The sequence below is a fragment of the Salmo trutta genome, unplaced genomic scaffold, assembly GCF_901001165.1.
Source record: "Salmo trutta unplaced genomic scaffold, fSalTru1.1, whole genome shotgun sequence".
NCBI classification, from domain to species: Eukaryota; Metazoa; Chordata; class Actinopteri; order Salmoniformes; family Salmonidae; genus Salmo; species Salmo trutta.
Window position 1 is genome coordinate 427,241 of NW_021822308.1, and position 25,718 is coordinate 452,958.

General features: G+C 42.4%; 1 protein-coding gene across 1 annotated transcript in view; it reads left to right on the forward strand.

The window, feature by feature from the left end:
- The window catches only part of LOC115181676 (uncharacterized), a 44,608-nt gene extending 20,149 nt beyond the window's left edge, over window positions 1–24,459 (forward strand). The window contains exons 17-31 of the mRNA XM_029743509.1: window positions 46–68; window positions 8,827–9,087; window positions 9,437–9,523; window positions 9,906–10,048; window positions 17,753–17,765; window positions 17,852–17,918; window positions 20,167–20,252; window positions 20,373–20,852; window positions 21,113–21,199; window positions 21,787–22,031; window positions 22,174–22,331; window positions 22,831–23,076; window positions 23,218–23,368; window positions 23,832–23,907; window positions 24,155–24,459. Coding sequence (XP_029599369.1) covers window positions 46–68; window positions 8,827–9,087; window positions 9,437–9,523; window positions 9,906–10,048; window positions 17,753–17,765; window positions 17,852–17,918; window positions 20,167–20,252; window positions 20,373–20,852; window positions 21,113–21,199; window positions 21,787–22,031; window positions 22,174–22,331; window positions 22,831–23,076; window positions 23,218–23,368; window positions 23,832–23,907; window positions 24,155–24,174 — 2,143 coding nt within the window. The 3' untranslated portion in view covers window positions 24,175–24,459. The remainder of the gene's footprint in view (window positions 1–45; window positions 69–8,826; window positions 9,088–9,436; window positions 9,524–9,905; window positions 10,049–17,752; window positions 17,766–17,851; window positions 17,919–20,166; window positions 20,253–20,372; window positions 20,853–21,112; window positions 21,200–21,786; window positions 22,032–22,173; window positions 22,332–22,830; window positions 23,077–23,217; window positions 23,369–23,831; window positions 23,908–24,154) is intronic.
- Window positions 24,460–25,718: the final 1,259 nt, after the last annotated feature.

Consider the following 25,718-nt stretch of genomic DNA (forward strand, 5'->3'; position numbering starts at 1 on the left):
ACCTCTCCATTGTTACAGTAAACTCAATGTGGGTTGTGCCTTCAGGCCTCATGTGTTTGTGTGGGTGGGTGTGTTTCATTACAAAGAGCTCACAGGGTCAAGCTAGAGTCTGTAAAACAGTTGCTGTTATCAAGATGACAGTTGCATTTATTACCCTCTAAACCTCAAACAGAGCTGTCTGTAAAGCACCAAGGTGCTGTTGGTTTGGGGAAAGTTTTACGAGGTAGCAGTTCTCCAGTCTCTCCACTGGGTGGAGCTGTGGAGCTGTGGTGAGAGAAAGGTTGGCTGTTGGCCCATTCCTGAATCAATCCCTAGCAGTGGAGGCTGCTGAGGGGAGGATGGCTCATAATAATGGCTGGAACGGAGCAAATGGAATGGCATCAAACAACTGGAAACCATGTGTGCCACCAACATCCTGTGATCCCTAGACTCTAGTCCAGTGTTTCCCAAACCCCTCCTGGATCTCTCTAGTCTTTCCACTTGTTTGATGTATTCCAGGAGTAGCACCAGCTAGTCTAGTCAGCTTGTGTAGATCTGAAAGAATGGGATAAATAAGCAATATGGTGGTAGGTCAACCCTGCCCTCTGATAGGCCAGGAGTTTTCACCATATTGCTTTCCTATCCAATCCTTTCAGGGACCAATCCTTTCAGAGACCAAAATCTGTTGTTCTGCTCCTGAACAAGGCAGGTAACCCACTGTTCCCCGGTATCATTCATCATTGTAAATAAGAATATATATATGTAGCATGCAGCTCAGAGTAGTAGTGATTTATAATTGCCTTTCAGATCATAATGAATAAGATGTCATGGACGGGGTGGGGTCAGGGGGGGTCTGATAAGATGACATGGACGAGGTGGGGTCAGGGGGGGTCTGATAAGATGTCATGAACGGGGTGGGGTCAGGGGGGGTCTGATAAGATGTTATGGACGGGGTGGGGTCAGGGGGGGTCTGATAAGATGTCATGGACTGGGTGGGGTCAGGGGTTATCTGATCCTAGATCAGCATTCTTGATACAGTGTCTTGATACAGTGTCTTGAAACAGTGTCTTGATACAGTGTCTTGATACAGTGTCTTGATACAGTACCTTGATACAGTGTCTTGATACAGTGTCTTGATACAGTGTCTTGATACAGTACCTTGATACAGTACCTTGATACAGTACCTTTATACAGTACCTTGATACAGTGTCTTGATACAGTGTCTTGATACAGTGTCTTGATACAGTACCTTGATACAATACCTTGATACAGTACATTGATACAGTGTCTTGATACAATACCTTGATACAGTACATTGATACAGTACCTTGCAAAAGTATTCATACCCCTTGGATTACTTCATATTTTATTATCTTACAACGTGGAAGTAAAATGGATTTAAATGTCCTTTTTGGTCAATAACCTACTGAAATAACTCTGTAATGTGAAATTGGAAGAAAAATTCAATTTTTTTAAAAAGATTAATAAAAAATTGATAACTCAAATATAGTCGTTGCTTAAGTATTCAGCCCCTTTGTTTAGTCAAGCCTAATACACCTTATAAGTTACATGGACTCAGTCTGTGTGACAGTCATCCTTCTGAACTGAGCTGCAGGACAGGAAGGAACCTGCTCAGGGATGTTACCATGAGGACATTGGTGATTTTAAAACAGTTACAGAGTTTAGTGACTTTGATAGGAGAAAACTGAGGATGGATCAACAATATTGTAGTGACTCCACAATGATTACTTAAATGTGTGAAAAGAAGAACACAAGTATATAGAATACAAATATTCCAAAACCTGCATGTATGCAACAAGTCACTAAAGTAATACTGCAAAACAATACTGAAAAGGAATACACTTTTTGGCCTAAATGCAAAGCCTTATGTTTGGGGCAAATCCAACACACCACATCACTGAGTAACTGCCTTCTTATTTTCAAGCATGGTGGTGGCTGCATCATGATATGGGTATGCTTGTCATCCGCAAATACTAGGGTGTTTTTCAGGATAAAATGAAAAGGGGTGGAGCTAAGCACAGGCAAAATCCTAGAGGAAAACCTGCTTTACACCACACTCTGGGAGATGAATTCACTTTTCAGCAGGGCAATAACTTACAACACAAGGTCAACTCTACACTGGAGTTTCTTACAAAGAAGACAGTGAATGTTCCTGAGTGGCCTAGTTACAGTTTTGACTTAAATCTGTTTGACAATCTATGGCAAGACTTGGCCATTTCTGTCTAGCCGTGATCCCCAACCTCTTGACAGAGCTTAAAGAATTCTAAAAATAATAATGGGCTAATATTGCACAATCCAGGTGTGTAAAGCTCTTAGAGACTTACCCAAGAAGACTCTCAGCTGTAATCACTGCCAAAGGTGTTTCTAACATGTATTAACTCAGAGAGCTGAATACTTATGCAACAACTAGATTGATGTATTTTCCCTTTAGAAATAACAAAACTTTTTCTTCCACTTTAACATTACAGAGTATTTTGTGTAGATTGTAGATTTTTGTTTTTGCAATTATATCCATTTTAAGCCTACTTTGTAACAATACAATGTGAATAAATCCAAGGGGTAGGACTACTTTTACAAGGCAGTGTACATACAGCCCTGATCTACACAGGTTCCTAGGCTTGGGGACAGGAGCTGTGGACTGTTTCTAGACCACGTCATCCTGTTGTCTTCACTTTGAGTTGAGTCGTTCATATGTAAACTTTGAGTTGAGTCGTTCACATGTAAACTTTGAGTTGAGTCGTTCATATGTGAACTTTGAGTTGAGTCGTTCATATGTGAACTTTGAGTTGAGTCGTTCATATGTAAACTTTGAGTGAAGCCGAATCATGAAGACATACAGAACACTATTTTAAGGTTTACATTTTTTTTACCACATGGTTAAAGTAAAGTAAGCTTAAAGTTAAGTTTATAATGGAGGATTTTTGCATCATCTTCGTTAAACACAGGCTTGTGTGGAAACATGAAATCCTGTAAGACGTTTTATACCAGTGTTAAGGCTCAATAATGAGGCTATTGAAATTTAAAGACCCCAACATCCCTTTAAAAACTATGGTGGTGATGTCATTATTTCTACAGTGGGCTGGCTGAGCCCCTCCCCCTTTTTACAGGCACACTATGATGATGTCACAGAGGGCAAATGACAATCCCATTTAAAACATTGAAAAATGATTTATATAATTCACTTGACCGCTGAAAGCACTCAATACAGAATTAACACATTCTTAGACCCAATCCCAAATCGCTCCCTAAACCTAATGCCCTATGCACTTGTGGAGATATGAGAGGATTTGATTAGTATAAGTAATATGGTTGAAACTTCCAGCTCTAGCCTATCAGAGGGCAAGGCCTACCCACATAATATTACCTACACATGTAGATAGGGCTTAGGGGTCCTTAGGGGTCCATTTGGGTCTGGACCTTCAAATGTTGAATGGAGATGATGTTTATTTAAGTCAACAACAAGACATGTGAGTGGATCACAGAGAGAATGGATTCACTCAGGTACAGGAAAAGAAACACAGTGGGTTCGGAAGTGATTGAAAAATCATTGTGATTTATATGAATGGACACAAGCAGCTTCTCAGAAGCCTTCTTGTTGTCCATGAACTGGCCCTCGGGGATGACGCTGGCATTCAGTACTTTGTAACTGAATGAGGAGACAGTTTTAAGACATGCCAAATTGTAATAGGTTGGTTATACAGTGAGGTCCAAAATGATTGACACCCTTGATAAAGATGAGCAATAATGACTGTATAAAATAAATAATTCAAATACTGAGCTATATTGTATGCTACAAAAAATGAGGAAGTTATTATTTTATAATTATACAATTGCTCAGAGAAAGAGATCTTGTTTAACAGGTAATATGTTTATTCTCAAAAGGTAGAGGTCAAAATATCTCAGACCCCTAAAGACTCTTGTAAATAAAGTAGTCTTAGTTTTGTTTTATGTAGTTGTGGTCTGCTTCGTTGTGTTGTGGATACAGTAGCTAAGTTAAACAGTAGGCCTCGGCTTGGGTCTGTAACGGCTGTCTTCGGGTAGAGAGGACCAAAACGCAGCAGGAATGTGGTTGCTCATCTTGAATATTTATTTTAAATAAAGTGAACACCAAAACGAAGAACGACAGTTAACAGGCTATACTTACTACAGCAGTGCTAAAGACAACTACCCACAAAATACCAAACACACACCTATATATAGGACTCTCAATCAGAGGCAACTAGAAACACCTGCCTCCAATTGAGAGTCCAACACCCAATCCTAAACATAGAAAAACGAAACTAGACAGAACGTAGAAATACATACAACACACAAAATGTCTGCCACGTGACAGTACCCCCCCCCAAAGGTGAATACCCCGAATGCACCTCAAAAGAAAACACAAAAACCCCCAAACAACAAAAATATCCCCCTAAACTAAAGGGAGGGAAGCTGCCGTCAACGACAGCACCTGTGCAACACCCCCCCTCCCCAACCCACCTATACTGGAGGTGGCTTTGGCTCCGGCCTACTGTCCTCCAGACTGTAGACAGAGTCTCTTGGTTCTGGACCACAGGCAAACTCACTCAGTTCCGGGTCGTAGGCAGACTCATTCGGTTTCGAGCTGTAAGCAGACTCACACAGTTCAAAGTTAATTTAAATTCGCTCGGTTCCGGATCACATGCAGACTCACCCGGTTCCGGGTCGCGGGCAGACTCACCCGGTTCCGGACAGTGGGCCGTCTCCCCTGGTTCCGGAAACTCTGGACGAGGCACTGTTGCCGGACACTCTGGACGAGGCACTGTTGCCGGACACTCTGGACGAGGCACTGTTGCCGGACACTCTGGACGAGGCACTGTTGCCGGACACTCTGGCCTGGTCTGACGCACTGGAAGCCTGATGCGTGGGGCTGGTAGTGGAGGTACCAGCCTGGGGACACGCACCTCAGGGCTAGTGCGAGGAGCGGGAGCAGGCTGAGTAGGACTAGGCTGACTTGTTGGAAGCTTGATGCGTGGTGCTGGTACTGGTCGTGCCAGACTGGAGATACGCACTTCCGGGTCAGCACGAGAGGCGGGAACTGGACAGACTGGGCCATGGAGGCGCATAGGTGGTCTTGCTCGCACCTCCTGCACAACCAGTCCTGGCTGTGTGGAACTAACAGCAGGGTACGAGCGGGGTGCTAGTACAGGGCGAACTGGGCTGTGCAGGGGCTTGATGGTTACCGTGCGTAGAGCGGGCGTAGGGTAGCCTGGTCCTAGGAGGCGTACCGGCGACCAGATGCACTCCTCCTACCAGGCTGGATGCCCACTCTAGCACGGCATCTGCGAGGGGCTGGAAAAACTCGCACTGGACTGTGCGTACGTATGGGCGAGATCGTGCGCACTTCTTCGTAACTCGGCGCCCTCCACTCCATACGTTCCTCCCTGTAAGCACGGGTAGCTGGCTTATGGCTCTTCCTTGGCCTAGCCAAAAAATTATTGGGGGTGCCTCTCGTGCTTCTCCCTCAGCGCGTACATGGCCTCATATCGACGCCTCTCTGCCTTGGCCTCTCTCTCTTCCCTTGGGCGACGGTATTCCCCAGCCTGGTGCCAAGGTCCTGCCCCGTCCAGAAAATCCTCCCAGGTCCACTTCTCCCGCCAGTCCATATCGAATTCCCATTGCTCCTTCCTCCGCTGCTTGGCCCTTATTTGGTGGGTAATTCTGTAACGGCTGTCTTCGGGTAGAGAGGACCAAAACACAGCAGGAATGTGGTTGCTCATCTTGAATATTTATTTTAAATAAAGTGAACACCAGAACAACAAAACGAAGACCGACAGTTTAACAGGCTATACTTACTACAGCAGTGCTAAAGACAACTACCCACAAAGTACCAAACCAAACACACACCTATATATAGGACTCTCAATCAGAGGCAACTAGAAACACCTGCCTCCAATTGAGAGTCCAACACCCAATCCTAAACATAGAAAAACTAAACTAGACAGAACGTAGAAATACATACAAAACACAAAAACGTCTGCCACGTCCTGACCAAAAATAATACAATTACTCCCTCTGCTGGTCAGGACGTGACAGGGTCCATGCTAAGTTCCAATGTTTTAGCTTACAGCTAATATTGGATATAAGCAATCGTAGTAGTTTTCCATTGTTTGCTGTTAAACATTTTGATACATGCGCATTTGTAACGTTCGATATGAATGCCCTATTGTCTCCAAGGTTACCATTGTTTGCATTGTGTGTGTGTTCACAACCTCTGTGTGACTCTCCAGACAGGAAGTTCAGGCTGGCCTTGTCCTTGTAGTAGAGTGTATTGTTTTACAGTAGTCAGACACTGTCGCTGACGATCAAATAAATAACTCTACTTCTACTTTTTATGTGCTTGTGTTATCGTACATTTTTTGTTGTATGTTTTTCTTTGTTTCTTGTGTTATTATTATGATCATTATTGTTGTTATTATTATTGTTATTGTTATTATATTATTGTTATTATTATTGTTGTTGTTGTTATTATTGTTATTATTATTTATGTTTAAGACTTGTTTGTTATGATTTGTCTGCTCTTTACCCGGCCAAATGGAAGAGATGGGTGGGGGGAGGGTAGGGTTGTGGGGGAGAGGGTAGATGGAAAATTGGGTGAGAGGTGGGGTTAAAAGTGTGTGGGCTAGAAAATGCAAATTCCTGTTGTATGAATTACTGCTGTGAAAATATCATACCCCCAAGACATGCTAACCTGTTACTGACAATGGTGAGAAGTTAGCATGTCTTGGGGTATGATCATTGACCCTCTGTAACTTTCTCACTCATCCTAATTTACTATTCAGGGTAGCCTAGTGGTTAGAGTGTTGGACTAGTAACTGGAAGGTTGCAAGTTCAAATCCCTGAGTTGAAAAGGTACAAATCTGTTGTTCTGCCCCTGAACAAGGCAGTTAACCCACTGTTCCTAGGCTGTCATTGAAAATAAGAATTTGTTCTTAACTGACTTGCCTAGTTTAATAAAGGTAAAATAAAAAAAATCAGGGTTATCTGTAATCATGTTAGCATCCACATTAATGTATAAGTGTTTAGAAACATATTCTATTCTTATTTACTGTGTAATAAAAATTACTAATTGTGTGTGTAGTTTGAGCACAGGATACTTCTATACAATTAGACTGAGAGAAACAGGGGGCGAGAGGGAGAGAGGGGAAAGATGGAGAGAGAGAGAGAGTGGGTAGAGATAAAGAGAGAGGGGGAAGAAAGAAAGAGAGAGAGAGAGAGAGAGAGAGAGGGAAAGATGGAGAGTGGGTAGAGATAAAGAGAGAGAGAAAGGAGAGAGATAGAGAGAGAGAAATGGGGGAGAGAGAGGGGAGAGAGAGAGAGAGAGAGAGAGAGAGAGAGAGAAAGAGAGAGAAAGGAGAGAAAGGTGGAGGTAAAGAGACATGGGGAGCTCTTTGTAAAGTCCTTGCGTAACTCAGGCTCACGTGGTCTGTTGTCACCCAAAACATGTGCTCACCTTGATGGGCTAGATTTGGAGCTCCTGGTTGGGTGGGCAGAGGGGGTAAGGGTAACAGATGTTTGTGTGTGTGTGTGTGTGTGTGTGTGTGTGTGTCCTATTTGCGAACTCAGAACATCAGGTCCTGAACCCAGTTGAGAATGTATATAATCTGACCATGAAGGTTGACCAGAAGGCTCAGTATGATGAGGTTTTTGAGAATGGACTGGCGGATTATCTGTACATTATAAGATAAGACTTGCTTACATAACTGACTGATGACAATAACACTACATTGTTTCTCTCTCTCTCTGTGTGTGTGTGTGTGTGTGTGTGTGTGTGTGTGTGTGTGTGTGTGTGTGTGTGTGTGTGTGTGTGTGTGTGTGTGTGTGTGTGTGTGTGTGTGTGTGTGTGTGTGTGTGTGTGTGTGAATGGATTGTGAAAATAAGGCGACTTCTAGGCAGAGTTCCTCTGTCCAGTGTCTGTGTTCTTTTGTCCATCTTAATCTTTTATTTTTATTGGCCAGTCTGAGATATGGCTTTTTCTTTGCAACTCTGCCTAGAAGGCCAGACCCCTGGAGTCGCCCCTTCACTGTTGACGTTGAGACTGGTGTTTTGCGGGTACTATTTAATGAAGCTGCCAGTTGAGGACTTGTGAGGCATCTGTTTCTCAAACTAGACACGCTAATGTACTTGTCCTCTTGCTCAGTTGTGCACCGGGGCCTCCCACTCCTCTTTTTTAGCGCAAACTGGTTAGAGCCAGTTTGCGCTATTCTGTGAAGGGAGTAGTACACAGAGTTGTACGAGATCTTCAGTTTCTTGGCAATTTCTCGCATGGAATAGCCTTCATTTCTCAGAACAAGAATAGACTGACGAGTTTCAGAAGAAAGGTCTTTGTTTCTGGCCATTTTGAGCCTGTAATCGAACTCACAAATGCTGATGCTCCAGATACTCAACTAGTCTAAAGAAGGCCAGTTGTATTGCTTCTTTAAACACCACAACAGTTTTCAGCTGTGCTTACATAATTGCAAAAGGGTTTTCTAATGATCAATTAGCCTTTAAAAATGATCAACTTGGATTAGCTAACACAACATGCCATTGGAACACAGGAGTGATGTTTGCTGATAATGGGCCACTGTACGCCTATGTAGATATTCCATAAAAAATCTGCTATTTCCAGCTACAATAGTAATTTACAACATTAACAATGTCTACACTGTATTTCTGATCAATTTGATGTTATTTTAATGGACAAAAAAACAAGGACATTTCTGAGTGACCACAAACTTTTGAACGGTAGTGTATAGGAGAATTGTTTTAGCAGGTATGGTCGGCTGTAGGGGCACACGGCATCCAGTGGAACATCTTGCTGTGCAGACCCCTGCCAGCACTACACCGTACTGAATGACGACTGGCGTGCCACCAACAACAATGCCAACGTTAATGGAGAGCACTGCGACAAGGATGTCAACTGGCAGGGCTGGTATTGTCTGTTCCTGGGGAACACCAGTGTTCAGATGCCAGAGAGGTGTGTGGAGATGGACATGTGTGGAACCCGCTCCCCCATGAGGCTCACGGATCCCCATCTCCAGCTGTTAGACGGGGTGGTTCAGAGGGGCGTCTGTGGGAGCTATACTGGTAACTGCTGCTGGTCTAGGGAAAATCCCATCCATGTCAAAGCCTGCTATGGAATCTACTTTGTCTATAAGTTTATCCATCCAATATACTGCTACATGTAATATTGTGCAGGTATGTACCATTGTACTGTGCTTGTTACTGATGCTTTATGTTTAAGTGTCCACTTCACTCTCTGAAACCAGAACCAAGTCTCTGTATTTATATTAACAGTATGTCAGGAGAGACTTTAGACACCCCACAACGGTGGTTTCACAACCGTAGTGACAAATACATTGTACATCAGTCGTATAACCTGAGTGTGTACTAGTCACAGCAAATCCATGAACCCCCCTCCCCTCTGCTCTTCCAGACGTCAACACCAAGGTGTGTTCTACCTGTAGAGATGATGACACCTGTATGAGTGAGGATAAGATCACCTGGAGGTGTGAGAGGAAAGGTGAGTGTTAAGAAAAACACATCTTACTCCTCAGTGTAGATACAGTAGGTGGTGGCAGGACCATGGTGGAAGGCAAAGGTGTGCAATGCCTTGTAGTTGAGTTTCATAATGGCTGTGTTTTTGACAGTAGGGAGCAGTGGAGGCTGCTGAGGGGAGGACGGCTCACAATAATGGCTGGAACAGAGTAAATGGAATGACATCCATGTGTTTGACGTATTTGATACCATTTCACCTATTCCGCTCCAGCCATTACCACAAGCCCATCCTCCCCAATTAAGTTGCCACCAACCTCCTGTTGTAATTGACCTTCTCTTTATTCCCCCTCTTTCATTCTCTCTCCTCTCAACCTCCCTGTCACCCTCCTCTTGTTTCTCTCTTAAAGATCTACTCACAACAAAGAGCAACACAGAGCTGGTGGAGCCTGGTACAGGTGGGTCTAAACAAGGCTGCTGGTCTGAGGATCGTAACGGCACGGTGTGGTACCAGGTGGAGCGACGGGAGGGACGCTGTGGAAACACTCTGGAGGTGAGAACACATTACCTCAATGTCTGACTGGAGGTTATTCAACACTGGAAGAGTTTAGACTATAACTGATCCTTACTGTTAGTAGGTCTGTATATAAGACCTGAATATTAATTTAACTGTAAACACTTTTCTTCTATTTCAGACTAACACCACCCATGCTGTCTACTCCAACAGCTTATTCGTTTATCCAGTAGATGGGAGAAACGACTCTCTCTCCCGACCCGTGAGCTATCCTTTCTCCTGTGTCTATCCTCTGGAGACAGAGAGCAGTCTGGATGTGGCCCTCAGACCCTACCGGCCCACTTGCCTGCCTCTCCAAGAACCCAAAGGCTCTTTTAAGGAAAGCTGTCTACTCCAACAGCTCATTCATGCTGTCTACTCCAACAGCTCATTCATGCTGTCTACTCCAACAGCTTATTCATGCTGTCTACTCCAACAGCTCATTCATGCTGTCTACTCCACCACCTCAATCATGCTGTCTACTCCAACAGCTTATTCATGCTGTCTACTCCAACATCTTATTCATGCTGTCTACTCCAACATCTTATTCATGCTGTCTACTCCAACATCTTATTCATGCTGTCTACTCCAACAGCTTATTTATGTTGTCTACTCCAACAGCTCATTCATGCTGTCTACTCCACCACCTCAATCATGCTGTCTACTCCAACAGCTTATTCATGCTGTCTACTCCAACATCTTATTCATGCTGTCTACTCCAACAGCTTATTCATGCTGTCTACTCCAACAGCTTATTCATGCTGTCTACTCCAACAGCTGGCTAAACTTGTTAAAGACAAGTGAAATTCATGATACATGTTTAGTCAATGTTCTGGACACTTCCAAGGCTGTCTTACCAAAGCAGTAGGACTATTAGTCATATTGGTGTTTTGAAATGGTGCTGTTTGAATTCCACTGTAGAATAACACAATGAAAGTCTTCAGAATGACCATGACAATCTGAATAGTAGTTTATGATGGTCTTTTTAATGACTCCACATAGGCCTTTTAATGTTAATGTGTTTATGCGTGTGTATGTACTATTGTTGTCTCTAGTTACCTAGACATCGCAGTTGATTCTTTTTCACTGCAGGATCTTGCGCCATCATCATCGACTATCAAACAGAAGATAAGAATCCTGACAACTGTCCTGTGTATTTACTGTTGTTGGAGATGTTAGTTTAAGATTCATTACAGGATACTATACTCATGCCAACTGTCCTGTGCACACAATCTATGGTGTCTTGTTCATGTGGACGTTGATGTGGACGTTGATTAAGACAGCCCCCCACACCACTCTGATTCAGAGGGGTTGGGTTAAATGTGGAAGACAGATTTCTTTTGAATGCATTCACTTGTACAACTGATTGGGTATCCCCTTTCCCTTTAGGGCAAATAACACATTCAAATCACAATCAAATAAATGTGTTGGATTTAAAATTGTAAATTACGTCAAAGCTTGACGGTTCAACATATGCATTTTAGAAAATATTTTACTTTGCTATTATGTTCTGCAATGGACTGAAATTACTTTGTCGAACGTCTATTTGATGAAAAGCCACATGTTTATACACTCTTAGAAAAAAAGGTTCAAAAAGGGTTGTTCTGCTGTCCCCATAGGAGAACCTTTTTGCTTCCAGGTAGAACTATTTTTGGTTCCAAGTAGAACCTTCTGGGGAAAGGGTTCTACATGGAACCCAATAGGGTTCTACATAGAGGCAAAAGGGTTATACCTGGAACCAAAAAGGGATCTTCAAAGGGTTCCACTATGTGGACAGCTGAACAACCCTGTTAGGTTCTTGATAGCACAATTTTTTCAAAGAGTGTAGACAGGCTGTTTACAAATGTTGGACAAAAGGCTGCGGTAAAATGGGCAGTGACCTTTGCCATGACCGCATGTACACTCGTCCTACACCCTATTTAAAAGGCTATTTTCGCCTTCCAAATAAAATATCTCTTTGAAAGTGATGCAAATGCATACAAATAGTGGAATCATGCCATATTTAGGCTAGATCATTCTAAACAATGTTGGAATGTTGCTATATGAATTCAACAATGTCTGACTGGAGGTTATTCAACACTGGAATAGTTTAGAATATAATTGATCCTTAATGTTAGTAGGTCTGTGTATAAGACCTTAATGTTAGTAGGTCTGTGTATAAGACCGTAATGTTAGTAGGTCTGTGTATAAGACCTTAATGTTAGTAGGTCTGTGTATAAGACCTTAATGTTAGTAGGTCTGTGTATAAGACCTTAATGTTAGTAGGTCTGTGTATAAGACCTTAATGTTAGTAGGTCTGTGTATAAGACCTTAATGTTAGTAGGTCTGTGTATAAGACCTTAATGTTAGTAGGTCTGTATATAAGACCTTAATGTTAGTAGGTCTGTGTATAAGACCTTAATGTTAGTAGGTCTGTGTATAAGACCTTAATGTTAGTAGGTCTGTGTATAAGACCTTCATGTTAGTAGGTCTGTGTATAAGACCTTAATGTTAGTAGGTCTGTGTATAAGACCTTAATGTTAGTAGGTCTGTGTATAAGACCTTAATGTTAGTAGGTCTGTGTATAAGACCTTAATGTTAGTAGGTCTGTGTATAAGACCTTAATGTTAGTAGGTCTGTGTATAAGACCTTAATGTTAGTAGGTCTGTGTATAAGACCTTAATGTTAGTAGGTCTGTGTATAAGACCTTAATGTTAGTAGGTCTGTGTATAAGACCTTAATGTTAGTAGGTCTGTGTATAAGACCTTAATGTTAGTAGGTCTGTGTATAAGACCTTCATGTTAGTAGGTCTGTGTATAAGACCTTAATGTTAGTAGGTCTGTGTATAAGACCTTCATGTTAGTAGGTCTGTGTATAAGACCTTAATGTTAGTAGGTCTGTGTATAAGACCTTAATGTTAGTAGGTCTGTGTATAAGACCTTAATGTTAGTAGGTCTGTGTATAAGACCTTCATGTTAGTAGGTCTGTGTATAAGACCTAAGCATCTATTAATTCTTCTATTTCAGAGTAACACCACACATGCTGTCTACTCCAACACCTCATTCATGCTGTCTACTCCAACACCTTATTCATGCTGTCTACTCCAACATCTTATTCATGTTTTCTACTCCAACAGCTTATTCATGCTGTCTACTCCACCACCTCATTCATGCTGTCTAATCCACCACCTCATTCATGCTGTCTACTCCAACAGCTTATTCATGCTGTCTACTCCACCACCTCATTCATGCTGTCTACTCCAACAGCTTATTCATGCTGTCTACTCCAACAGCTTATTCATGCTGTCTACTCCAACAGCTTATTCATGCTGTCTACTCCACCACCTCATTCATACTGTCTACTCCAACAGCTTATTCATGCTGTCTACTCCAACAGCTCGTTCATGCTGTCTACTCCACCACCTCATTCCTGCTGTCTTTTCCAAAAGCTCATTCATGCTGTCTACTCCAACAGCTTATTCATGCTGTCTACTCCAACAGCTCATTCATGCTGTCTACTCCACCACCTCAATCATGCTGTCTACTCCAACAGCTTATTCATGCTGTCTACTCCAACATCTTATTCATGCTGTCTACTCCAACATCTTATTCATGCTGTCTACTCCAACATCTTATTCATGCTGTCTACTCCAACAGCTTATTTATGTTGTCTACTCCAACAGCTCATTCATGCTGTCTACTCCACCACCTCAATCATGCTGTCTACTCCAACAGCTTATTCATGCTGTCTACTCCAACATCTTATTCATGCTGTCTACTCCAACAGCTTATTCATGCTGTCTACTCCAACAGCTTATTCATGCTGTCTACTCCAACAGCTGGCTAAACTTGTTAAAGACAAGTGAAATTCATGATACATGTTTAGTCAATGTTCTGGACACTTCCAAGGCTGTCTTACCAAAGCAGTAGGACTATTAGTCATATTGGTGTTTTGAAATGGTGCTGTTTGAATTCCACTGTAGAATAACACAATGAAAGTCTTCAGAATGACCATGACAATCTGAATAGTAGTTTATGATGGTCTTTTTAATGACTCCACATGGGTAGTGCCTTTTAATGTTAATGTGTTTATGCGTGTGTATGTACTATTGTTGTCTCTAGTTACCTAGACATCGCAGTTGATTCTTTTTCACTGCAGGATCTTGCGCCATCATCATCGACTATCAAACAGAAGATAAGAATCCTGACAACTGTCCTGTGTATTTACTGTTGTTGGAGATGTTAGTTTAAGATTCATTACAGGATACTATACTCATGCCAACTGTCCTGTGCACACAATCTATGGTGTCTTGTTCATGTGGACGTTGATGTGGACGTTGATTAAGACAGCCCCCCACACCACTCTGATTCAGAGGGGTTGGGTTAAATGTGGAAGACAGATTTCTTTTGAATGCATTCACTTGTACAACTGATTGGGTATCCCCTTTCCCTTTAGGGCAAATAACACATTCAAATCACAATCAAATAAATGTGTTGGATTTAAAATTGTAAATTACGTCAAAGCTTGACGGTTCAACATATGCATTTTAGAAAATATTTTACTTTGCTATTATGTTCTGCAATGGACTGAAATTACTTTGTCGAACGTCTATTTGATGAAAAGCCACATGTTTATACACTCTTAGAAAAAAAGGTTCAAAAAGGGTTGTTCTGCTGTCCCCATAGGAGAACCTTTTTGCTTCCAGGTAGAACTATTTTTGGTTCCAAGTAGAACCTTCTGGGGAAAGGGTTCTACATGGAACCCAATAGGGTTCTACATAGAGGCAAAAGGGTTATACCTGGAACCAAAAAGGGATCTTCAAAGGGTTCCACTATGTGGACAGCTGAACAACCCTGTTAGGTTCTTGATAGCACAATTTTTTCAAAGAGTGTAGACAGGCTGTTTACAAATGTTGGACAAAAGGCTGCGGTAAAATGGGCAGTGACCTTTGCCATGACCGCATGTACACTCGTCCTACACCCTATTTAAAAGGCTATTTTCGCCTTCCAAATAAAATATCTCTTTGAAAGTGATGCAAATGCATACAAATAGTGGAATCATGCCATATTTAGGCTAGATCATTCTAAACAATGTTGGAATGTTGCTATATGAATTCAACAATGTCTGACTGGAGGTTATTCAACACTGGAATAGTTTAGAATATAATTGATCCTTAATGTTAGTAGGTCTGTGTATAAGACCTTAATGTTAGTAGGTCTGTGTATAAGACCTTAATGTTAGTAGGTCTGTGTATAAGACCTTAATGTTAGTAGGTCTGTGTATAAGACCTTAATGTTAGTAGGTCTGTGTATAAGACCTTAATGTTAGTAGGTCTGTGTATAAGACCTTAATGTTAGTAGGTCTGTGTATAAGACCGTAATGTTAGTAGGTCTGTGTATAAGACCTTAATGTTAGTAGGTCTGTGTATAAGACCTTAATGTTAGTAGGTCTGTGTATAAGACCTTCATGTTAGTAGGTCTGTGTATAAGACCTTAATGTTAGTAGGTCTGTGTATAAGACCTTAATGTTAGTAGGTCTGTGTATAAGACCTTAATGTTAGTAGGTCTGTGTATAAGACCTTAATGTTAGTAGGTCTGTGTATAAGACCTTAATGTTAGTAGGTCTGTGTATAAGACCTTAATGTTAGTAGGTCTGTGTATAAGACCTTAATGTTAGTAGGTCTGTGTATAAGACCTTAATGTTAGTAGGTCTGTGTATAAGACCTTCATGTTAGTAGGTCTGTGTATAAGACCTTAATGTTAGTAGGTCTGTGTATAAGACCTTAATGTTAGTAGGTCTGTGTATAAGACCTTAATGTTAGTAGGTCTGTGTATAAGACCTTAATGTTAGTAGGTCTGTGTATAAGACCTTAATGTTAGTAGGTCTGTGTATAAGACCTTAATGTTAGTAGGTCTGTGTATAAGACCTAAGCATCTATTAATTCTTCTATTTCAGAGTAACACCACACATGCTGTCTACTCCAACACCTTATTCATGCTGTCTACTCCAACATCTTATTCATGCTGTCTACTCCAACAGCTTATTCATGCTGTCTACTCCAACAGCTTATTCATGCTGTCTACTCCACCACCTCATTCATGCTGTCTACTCCACCACCTCATTCATGCTGTCTACTCCAACAGCTTATTCATGCTGTCTACTCCAACAGCTTATTCATGCTGTCTACTCCAACAGCTTATTCATGCTGTCTACTCCACCACCTCATTCATGCTGTCTAATCCACCACCTCATTCATGCTGTCTACTCCAACAGCTTATTCATGCTGTCTACTCCACCACCTCATTCATGCTGTCTACTCCAACAGCTTATTCATGCTGTCTACTCCAACAGCTCGTTCATGCTGTCTACTCCACCACCTCATTCCTGCTGTCTTTTCCAAAAGCTCATTCATGCTGTCTACTCCAACAGCTTATTCATGCTGTCTACTCCAACAGCTGGCTTAACTTGTTAAAGACAAGTGAAATTTATGATACATGTTTAGTCAATGTTCTGGACACTTCCAAGGCTGTCTTACCAAAGCAGTAGGACTATTAGTCATATTGGTGTTTTGAAATGGTGCTGTTTGAATTCCACTGTAGAATAACACAATGAAAGTCTTCAGAATGACCATGACAACCTGAATAGTAGTTTATGATGGTCTTTTTAATGACTCCACATGGGTAGTGCCTTTTAATGTTAATGTGTTTATGCGTGTGTATGTACTATTGTTGTCTCTAGTTACCTAGACATCGCAGTTGATTATTTTTCACTGCAGGATCTTGCGCCATCATCATCGACTATCAAACAGAAGATAAGAATCCTGACAACTGTCCTGTGTGTTTACTGTTGTTGGAGATGTTAGTTTAAGATTCATTACACGATACTATACTCATGCCAACTGTCCTGTGTGTTTACTGTTGTTGGAGATGTTAGTTTAAGATACATTACAGGATACTATACTCATGCCAACTGTCCTGTGCACACAATCTATGGTGTCTTGTTTATGTTTGTGTCAGCAGTCAGCAGACTCTCTTTATTTTGACGGTTTAAAGATGGGGGTGTAAAACACAACTCATTGGTGAGAGGTGCCACCGTTAACAGTTTGCAGATGTTGGAACATTGCTCTTATTTGAATTTCAAATATTGATTTTACCATTTGAAACAGTAATTTCCCTCTTCGGCATATGTATATAAATCAAGCAGGCTTGGTTCTTTTCCACCACAAACAAAGGCTCGCTCCAGACTGGTAAGATGTACTTTATTTTTTCTGAGATCGTGATGCGCTGTCCGTCAGGAAAGATGTAAAGACTCATCCGTCAACTACAGAGAACAGCGTTTACATTTACATTTTACATTTTAGTCATTTAGCAGACACTCTTATCCAGAGCGACTTACAGTAGTAAGTGCATACATTTCATACACTTCATTTCATGCATTTTCTTTGTTGTACTGGCCCCCCGTGGGAATCGAACGCACAACCCTGGCGTTGCACACACCATGCTGGCGTTGCAAACACCATGCTCTACCAACTGAGCCACAGGGAAGGCCATTTCTACCAGCCCTGCGTTAGACATGCATTTCATGACTTCTGGTTTGAAGGCACCCTAATAGGAAATCTCTCCTGATTGACTGGGCCAGTTATTTGGGGAAGATTTGACTGTTAGCTAAATCAAACCCCTCTCTCCCCTTGCAATGTTGTACCGCAGGTGTCTGTGGTAACCAAAATCATCACAAAAAGGTAGGTTTTATAATTTCCTCAGTATTACAGTACTACAGCATGAATATCTGTATCTGTATTTGGTTAATGCTGTATTGTATCAGTAGAGATATCTGAGAAGACAATTAACAACCAATCAGTCACATCGAAGGCCATTGAAATCAGTTCACAGAGGTAAGTGCTCTCTCTCAACTAGAAGAATCCACTTTTTCCTAACCAAAATATGATTTTAATAATATAATTAAGCAATAACGAGGAGGTGTGGTGTATGGCCAATATACCACATTCAAGGGCTGTTGTTAAGCACGATGCAACGCGGAGTGCCTGGACACAGCCCTTAGACTTGGTGTATCGGCCAAATATCACAAACCCACGAGGTGCCTTATTGCTATTATAAACTGGTTACCAACGTAATTAGAGCAGTAAAAAATACATGTTTTGTCAAACACGTGGTATAGCAATTTGTGACATCGGCTGATGTAAAAAGGGCTTTATAAATGCATTTCATTGATTGATTGATTGATATACCATGGCTTTCAGCCAATCAGAATTCAGGGCTCGAACCACCCGGTTTATAATGTAGTTTATGTTTGCGTAACATACAGTTGAAGTCAGAAGTTTACATACACTTATGTTGGAGCCATTAAAACTCGTTTTTCAACCACTCCACAAATTTCTTGTTAACAAACTATAGTTTTGGCAAGTCGGTTAGGACATCTACTTTGTGCATGACACAAGTCATTTTTCAAACAATTGTTTACAGACAGATTATTTGACTTCTAATTCCCTGTATCACAATTCCAGTGGGTCAGAAGTTTACATACACTAAGTTGACTGTGCCTTTAAACAGCTTGGAAATTTCAGAAAATGATGTCATGGCTTTAGAAGCTTCTGATAGACTAATTGACATTATTCGAGTCAATTGAAGGTGTACATGTGGATGTATTTCAAGGCCTACCTTCAAACTCAGTGCCTCTTTGCTTGACATCATAGGAAAATCTAAAGAAATCAGCCCAAAAACAATTGTAGACCTCCACAAGTCTGGCTCATCCTTGGGAGCAATTTCCAAACGTCTGAAGGTACCACGCTCATCTGTAAAAACAATAGTATGCAAGTATAAACAACATGGGACCACGCAGCCGTCATACTGCTCAGGAAGGTGACGCGTTCTGTCTCCTAGAGATGAATGTACTCTCGTGCGAAAAGTGCAAATCAATCCCAAGACAGCAGCAAAGGACCTTCTGAAGATGCTGGAAGAAACAGGTACAAAAGTATCTATATCCACAGTAAAACGAGTCCTATATCGACATAACCTGAAAGGTCACTCAGCAAGGAAGAAGCCACTGCTCCAAAACCGCCATAAAAAATACAGACTACGGTTTGAAACTGCACATGGGGACAAAGATCGTACTTTTTGGAGAAATGTCCTCTGGTCTGATGAAACAAAAATAGAACTGTTTGGCCATAATGATCATCGTTATGTTTGGAGGAAATAGGGGGAGGCTTGCAGCCGAAGAACATCATCCCAACTGTGAAGCGCGAGGGTGGCAGCATCATGTTGTAGGGGTGCTTTGATGCAGGAGGGACTGGTGCACTTCACAAAATAGATGGCATCATGAGGAGGGAAATTATGTGGATATATTGAAGCAACATCTCAAGACATCAGTCAGGAAGTTAAAGCTTGGTCGCAAATGGGTCTTCCAAATGGACAATGACCCCAAGCATACTTCCAAAGTTCAGGCAAAATTGCTTAAGGACAACAAAGTCAAGGTATTGGAGTGGCCATCACAAGCCCTGACCTCAATCCTATAGAACATTTGTGGGCAGAACTGAAAAAGCGTGTGTGAGCAAGGAGGCCCACAAACCTGACTCAGTTACACCAGCTCTGTCAGGAGGAATGGGCCAAAATTCACCCAACTTATTGTGGGAAGCTTGTGGAGGGCTACCCGAAACGTTTGGCCCAAGTTAAACAATTTAAAGACAATGCTACCAAGTACTAATTGAGTGTATGTGAACTTCTGACCCACTGGGAATGCGATGAAAGAAATAAAAGCTGAAATAAATAATTCTCTCAACTATTATTCTGACATTTCACATTCTCAAAATAGTGGTGATCCTCACTGACCTAAGACAGGGAATTTTTACTTGGATTAAATGTCAGGAATTGTGAAAAACTGAGTTTAAATGTCTTTGGCTAAGGTGTATGTAAACCTCTGACTTCAACTGTATTACAATGGCTTTGGAGTATGATGATGCTACTTACTCTACCTGACTATGTTTTAACAGACCTTTGACAAGCTTTGAGTGTGTTGCTGTTTATCACATTTTTGGTATATTCATCCATCCTGTTTGAGACGCGTTTCCACTGCCCTCCTCACTTTGCTCCTCAGTGAATTACACATCTTTGTATAATTTTTTTCAGTTGTGTGTCTGAGCTGAACAGAATGATGTCAACGGGTATTCTGATGATGCTCCTGTTCTTTAAGCATGTTACTGCAGACAGCTCAGGTAAAGGGTTGATTGGATTGGGTTGCATCCCAAATGGCTTCCTAATGACTATGTAGTGCACAACCTTTGACCAGAGCCCAGGGATATCATATGTTTTTATGGGGGGGATTGTTTTCGCAGGTGTGACTGTTGCCAATTCTATCCAGTTTCGCTGTGGTGGCACACAGTGTCCAGTGGGACAGGACTGTATCAGTGTTGGTGGAACACTTCGCTGTGCAGACCCCTGCCAGAATTATACCGCACTGAATGACGACTGGCGTGCCACCAACAACAACAACAACAACCAGGTTAATGGGGGCTTACACTGTGACCAGAGCATCAACTTTCAGGGCTGGTATCGCCTGTTCCTGGGGCGCACCAGCGTTCAGATGCCAGAGAGGTGTGTGGAGATTAACATGTGTGGAACCCACGCCCCAATGTGGCTCACAAAGCCCCATCCCCAGCTGTTAGACGGGGTGGTTCAGAGGGGTGTCTGTGGGAGCTGGTCTGGTAACTGCTGCAGCTTTATTCAAACTCCCATTCATGTCAAAGCCTGCTATGGAAACTACTATGTCTACAAGTTTGTCCCTGCAATAAACTGCCACTTGGCCTACTGTGCAGGTATGACATCATAATGTCCTTGTTACTGATTCTTAAAGACATCAAGAATGTTCCAAGGTGTCCAATTCACTCTCTGAACCCAGAACCAAGTACCACGTGTGCCGTGAGACTTGGTTCTGGGTTCACCACACAACGTGTGTGTAAAAACAATGTGTGCAAAAAATATATTTTGTGGCAAATACATTGTACATCAGTCGTATAACCTGAGTGTGTACTAGTCACAGCAAATCCATGAACCCCCCTCCCCTCTGCTCTTCCAGACGTCAACACCAAGGTGTGTTCTACCTGTAGAGATGATGACACCTGTATGAGTGAGGATAAGATCACCTGGAGGTGTGAGAGGAAAGGTGAGTGTTAAGAAAAACACATCTTACTCCTCAGTGATTGATTGACTTATTGGGAAAAAGATGCACTGAGTACAACCCAGGGGTTAAATTGATTTCCAACATTTTCCAACTTCTGATGGAATACATACAACACTGAGAAAACAACACAGCATATAGTAAATAAATAACTACAAAAAATAGAGGCAGGAATATGAAAATACAGTCAACCTATTCTGATCCGTTCATTTTGTCCTCATGAACATGAATAAATCTATAATCATTATCAAAAAAACTCTAACAGCTAAGACGGCTTCGGGAGCCAGACCTGTGCCTTCATTTTTCTGATGTAGCAGAGGCATTAATGCATTCACACTAACAGCTACTCAACTTTGTCCAAAGATGACCTCTGACCTATCCTTTAACCCCCCGGGACTGGGACAGTTTAATAGGCAGTGGGAGACTATTCCACAACAGAATACCAGTGTAGTAGAGGAACGAGTTCCGTGCCTCACTATTCGCTCTTCACACCTGGCTGACAGTCGTTTTGTATTCTCTTGTTTTTCTCTTCCTCTCTTTCATTCTTTCTCTCTATCAACCTTTTATAACAGCCGCTACACCTGCAACACCTCGGATAACTGTTACCACCACCAATCCTCCAATCATGGCCCCAGAGGTAGTGTGTGGGCAGAGCATAATACAGGTGGGTCTAAACAGGGCTAACCTGAAGGCCGCTGGCCTGAACGCTTCCACAGCTCACCTGGCCGACCCTAGGTGCTCCGCCCACGAGGATCGTAACGGCACGGTGTGGTACCAGGTGGAGCGACGGGAGGGACGCTGTGGAAACACTCTGGAGGTGAGAACACATTACCTCAATGTCTGACTGGAGGTTATTCAACACTGGAAGAGTTTAGACTATAACTGATCCTTACTGTTAGTAGGTCTGTATATAAGACCTGAATATTAATTTAACTGTAAACACTTTTCTTCTATTTCAGACTAACACCACCCATGCTGTCTACTCCAACAGCTTATTCGTTTATCCAGTAGATGGGAGAAACAACTCTCTCTCCCGACCCGTGAGCTATCCTTTCTCCTGTGTCTATCCTCTGGAGACAGAGAGCAGTCTGGATGTGGCCATCAGACCCTACCTACTGTGAGAAAATACACAGAATATTTATTAAGTTTATTCTGACAGAACCGCCATTATGAAATCAAACTGTTTCGAACAATTCTGTCTTCTGGTTTTCCAATTGAAGATATTGTTAAACATGAAACACCTACATTAAGAGTTCATATATAAAAAGTGTTCGGAAGTGTTAAGGGGGGCTCCCGAGTGGCGCAGCAGTCTAAGCAATGCTAGAGGCGTCACTGCAGACACCCTGTTTCAAATCCAGGCTGTATCACAACCGGCTGTGATTGGGAGCCCCATAGAGCGGCGCACAATTGGCCCAGCGTCGTCCGTGTTTGGCTGTTGTAGGCCGTCATTGAAAATAAGAATTTGTTCTTAACTGACTTGCCTAGTTAAATAAAACATTTAAATAAAAGATTTGTTCGCACGTGTTAACACGTTTTTTTGTAATAACTTTGATATCTGAAGTTATCAAGCTGTCTAATATCTGATGTCATCTGGCTTCATGTTCACCTCTTGATAGGAATAGTCGTGGAGCTGTTGGAGTCGGTGCCAAGGCCAGAGCCTCCATGTTTCTGTATCGTAACTCCAACTACACAGAGTCTTACCCAGCTGGTGAAGTCCTCCTGCCGATTGGTTCCTCCCTGCGCGTGGGCGTGTCCGTAGAGGAGTCCGGGATGGAGCGTTTTGTTGTTGTTCTAAGGGACTGCTATGCCAACCAATCCCCCAGCCCTGATAATCTCCCACGGATCTACATGATTCAGGACAGGTCCATGACTCTATTCATTAGCTGTTTGCATGTCTATGTGTGTTTGTTTTGTGTGTGAAGTATGGTATGTTTGTTGCTGAGTACGGTCTGTGTAGCCGTGCAAACCTTCAACCCTTTGCTGTTTCTTGGCTCTTCTCCCAGGTGTCCTACAAATCGTACCCAGGTGACAGTGGAGGAAAGTGGCTCGTCCCTCAGGGCTCGCTTCTCTGCTGCGTTGCAGGTGGACTACCGTTACTTCTTCCTGCACTGCAGCCTCAGCCTGTGTGACCAGGGGAGCTCCTCCTGCACTCCAGTGAGTCCTTTGACTTTTGTGTTTAGTCTCTCTGACGTAGTGGTTGGTCTCTCTGACGTAGTGGTTGGTTTCTCTGACGTAGTGCTTGGTTTCTCTGACGTAGTGGTTGGTCTCTCTGACGTAGTGCTTGGTTTCTCTGACGTAGTGGTTGGTTTCTCTGACGTAGTGGTTGGTTTCTCTGACGTAGTGGTTGGTCTCTCTGACGTAGTGCTTGGTTTCTCTGACGTAGTGGTTGGTTTCTCTGACGTAGTGCTTGGTTTCTCTGACGTAGTGGTTGGTTTCTCTGACGTAGTGGTTGGTTTCTCTGACGTAGTGGTTGGTCTCTCTGACGTAGTGGTTGGTTTCTCTGACGTAGTGGTTGGTCTCTCTGACGTAGTGGTTGGTTTCTCTGACGTAGTGGTTGGTTTCTCTGACGTAGTGGTTGGCCTCTCTGACATAGTGGTTGGTCTCTTTCTCTCTACAGGTGTGCTCTGGAAGAAATTCTCGCTCTGTGTCTGAATCTGTCCTCCTCAAGCCCATAGCCATCGGGCCAATCAGCTGTGAGTATTTCATTCATGTTAATTTCATAAGCTAATATACCACATAAGCTTTAGGCAATAAGTAGCTGACTGCTGTCGCCAAGCTGTGTTTTAGTGACCACGTGCTGGGTGCCAGCGAACAGTGGCTGTTTCACAGATTCAACATGTAGATTCTTTGGGAAATGATCAGGAAAATGATGGCCTGGTCAGAGGAACTGTCGTTCTGGTGTGTTTCCTCTCTAACAGTCAGATTCTCTTTGACCCCCAGGGGCCCAGAGTCTGGAGTGAGCCTTGGGAACCCCCCAGCATGTCATATGAAGGATGGGGTCCCTCCTGCACTACTCCCCTGATCTCCATCCAAACCTACAGCCCAGTGTAACTTTCAAGGGCACAGAAATACTTGTTTTGATTCTAGTAATGAATTTATGCACTACAGTGTGATTTCATTGTACAGTGTATGTTGTATACACATAGACTTGCATTGTTTTAGGACTGATCATTTCCCCAAACCTGAGTTGCTGTGTGTGTATGCTGTGATTTGATGATGTCAATAAATAACTCTGTATGATGATGCTCATTGTCTAATGATTGTCTATTTAACAGGTTGTAAACATAGAAATAAACATGTCTATATTTATTGTAAGGCAGGATAAATACATATTTACAGAACAACAAGGGATTGAGGCAGAACAATGTGTGGTTTATTTGGTATAGGCAAAAGTACTAATTGACCATAGAAGATTTTAAAGACAAGTGACATTCATGATATGTATTTAGTCAATGTACTGAACACTTCCAAGGTTGTTTTACCAAAGCAGGAAGACTGATTGCCATATAGGTTTATTGAAATGGTGCTGTTTAAGTTCAACTTTAGAATAACACGATGAAAGACTTCAGAATAACCATGACAGTCTGAGTAGTATTTATGATGCTCCTTACTCCATTATTACTGTTGGTTGAGGACCTTCCACCTCTCTCCATTGTTACTGTTGGTTGAGGACCTTCCACCTCTCTCCATTATTACTGTTGGTTGAGGACCTTCCACCTCTCCATTGTTACTGTTGGTTGAGGACCTTCCACCTCTCCATTGTTACTGTTGGTTGAGGACCTTCCACCTCTCTCCATTATTACTGTTGGTTGAGGACCTTCCACCTCTCCATTATTACTGTTGGTTGAGGACCTTCCACCTCTCCATTATTACTGTTGGTTGAGGACCTTCCACCTCTCCATTATTACTGTTGGTTGAGGACCTTCCACCTCTCCATTGTTACTGTTGGTTGAGGACCTTCCACCTCTCCATTATTACTGTTGGTTGAGGACCTTCCACCTCTCCATTGTTACTGTTGGTTGAGGACCTTCCACTTCTCTCCATTATTACTGTTGGTTGAGGACCTTCCACCTCTCTCCATTATTACTGTTGGTTGAGGACCTTCCACCTCTCCATTGTTACTGTTGGTTGAGGACCTTCCACCTCTCTCCATTATTACTGTTGGTTGAGGACCTTCCAACTCTCCATTGTTACTGTTGGTTGAGGACCTTCCACCTCTCCATTGTTACTGTTGGTTGAGGACCTTCCACCTCTCCATTGTTACAGTAAACTCAATGTGGGTTGTGCCTTCAGGCCTCGTGTGTTTGTGTGTGTGTGTGTGTTTCATCACAAAGAGCTCACAGGGTCAAGCTAGAGTCTGTAAAACAGTTGCTGTTATCAAGATGACAGTTGCATTTAATACCCTCTAAACCTCAAACACAGCTGTCTGTAAAGCACCAAGGTGCTGTTGGTTTGGGGAAAGTTTTACGAGGTAGCAGTTCTCCAGTCTCTCCACTGGGTGGAG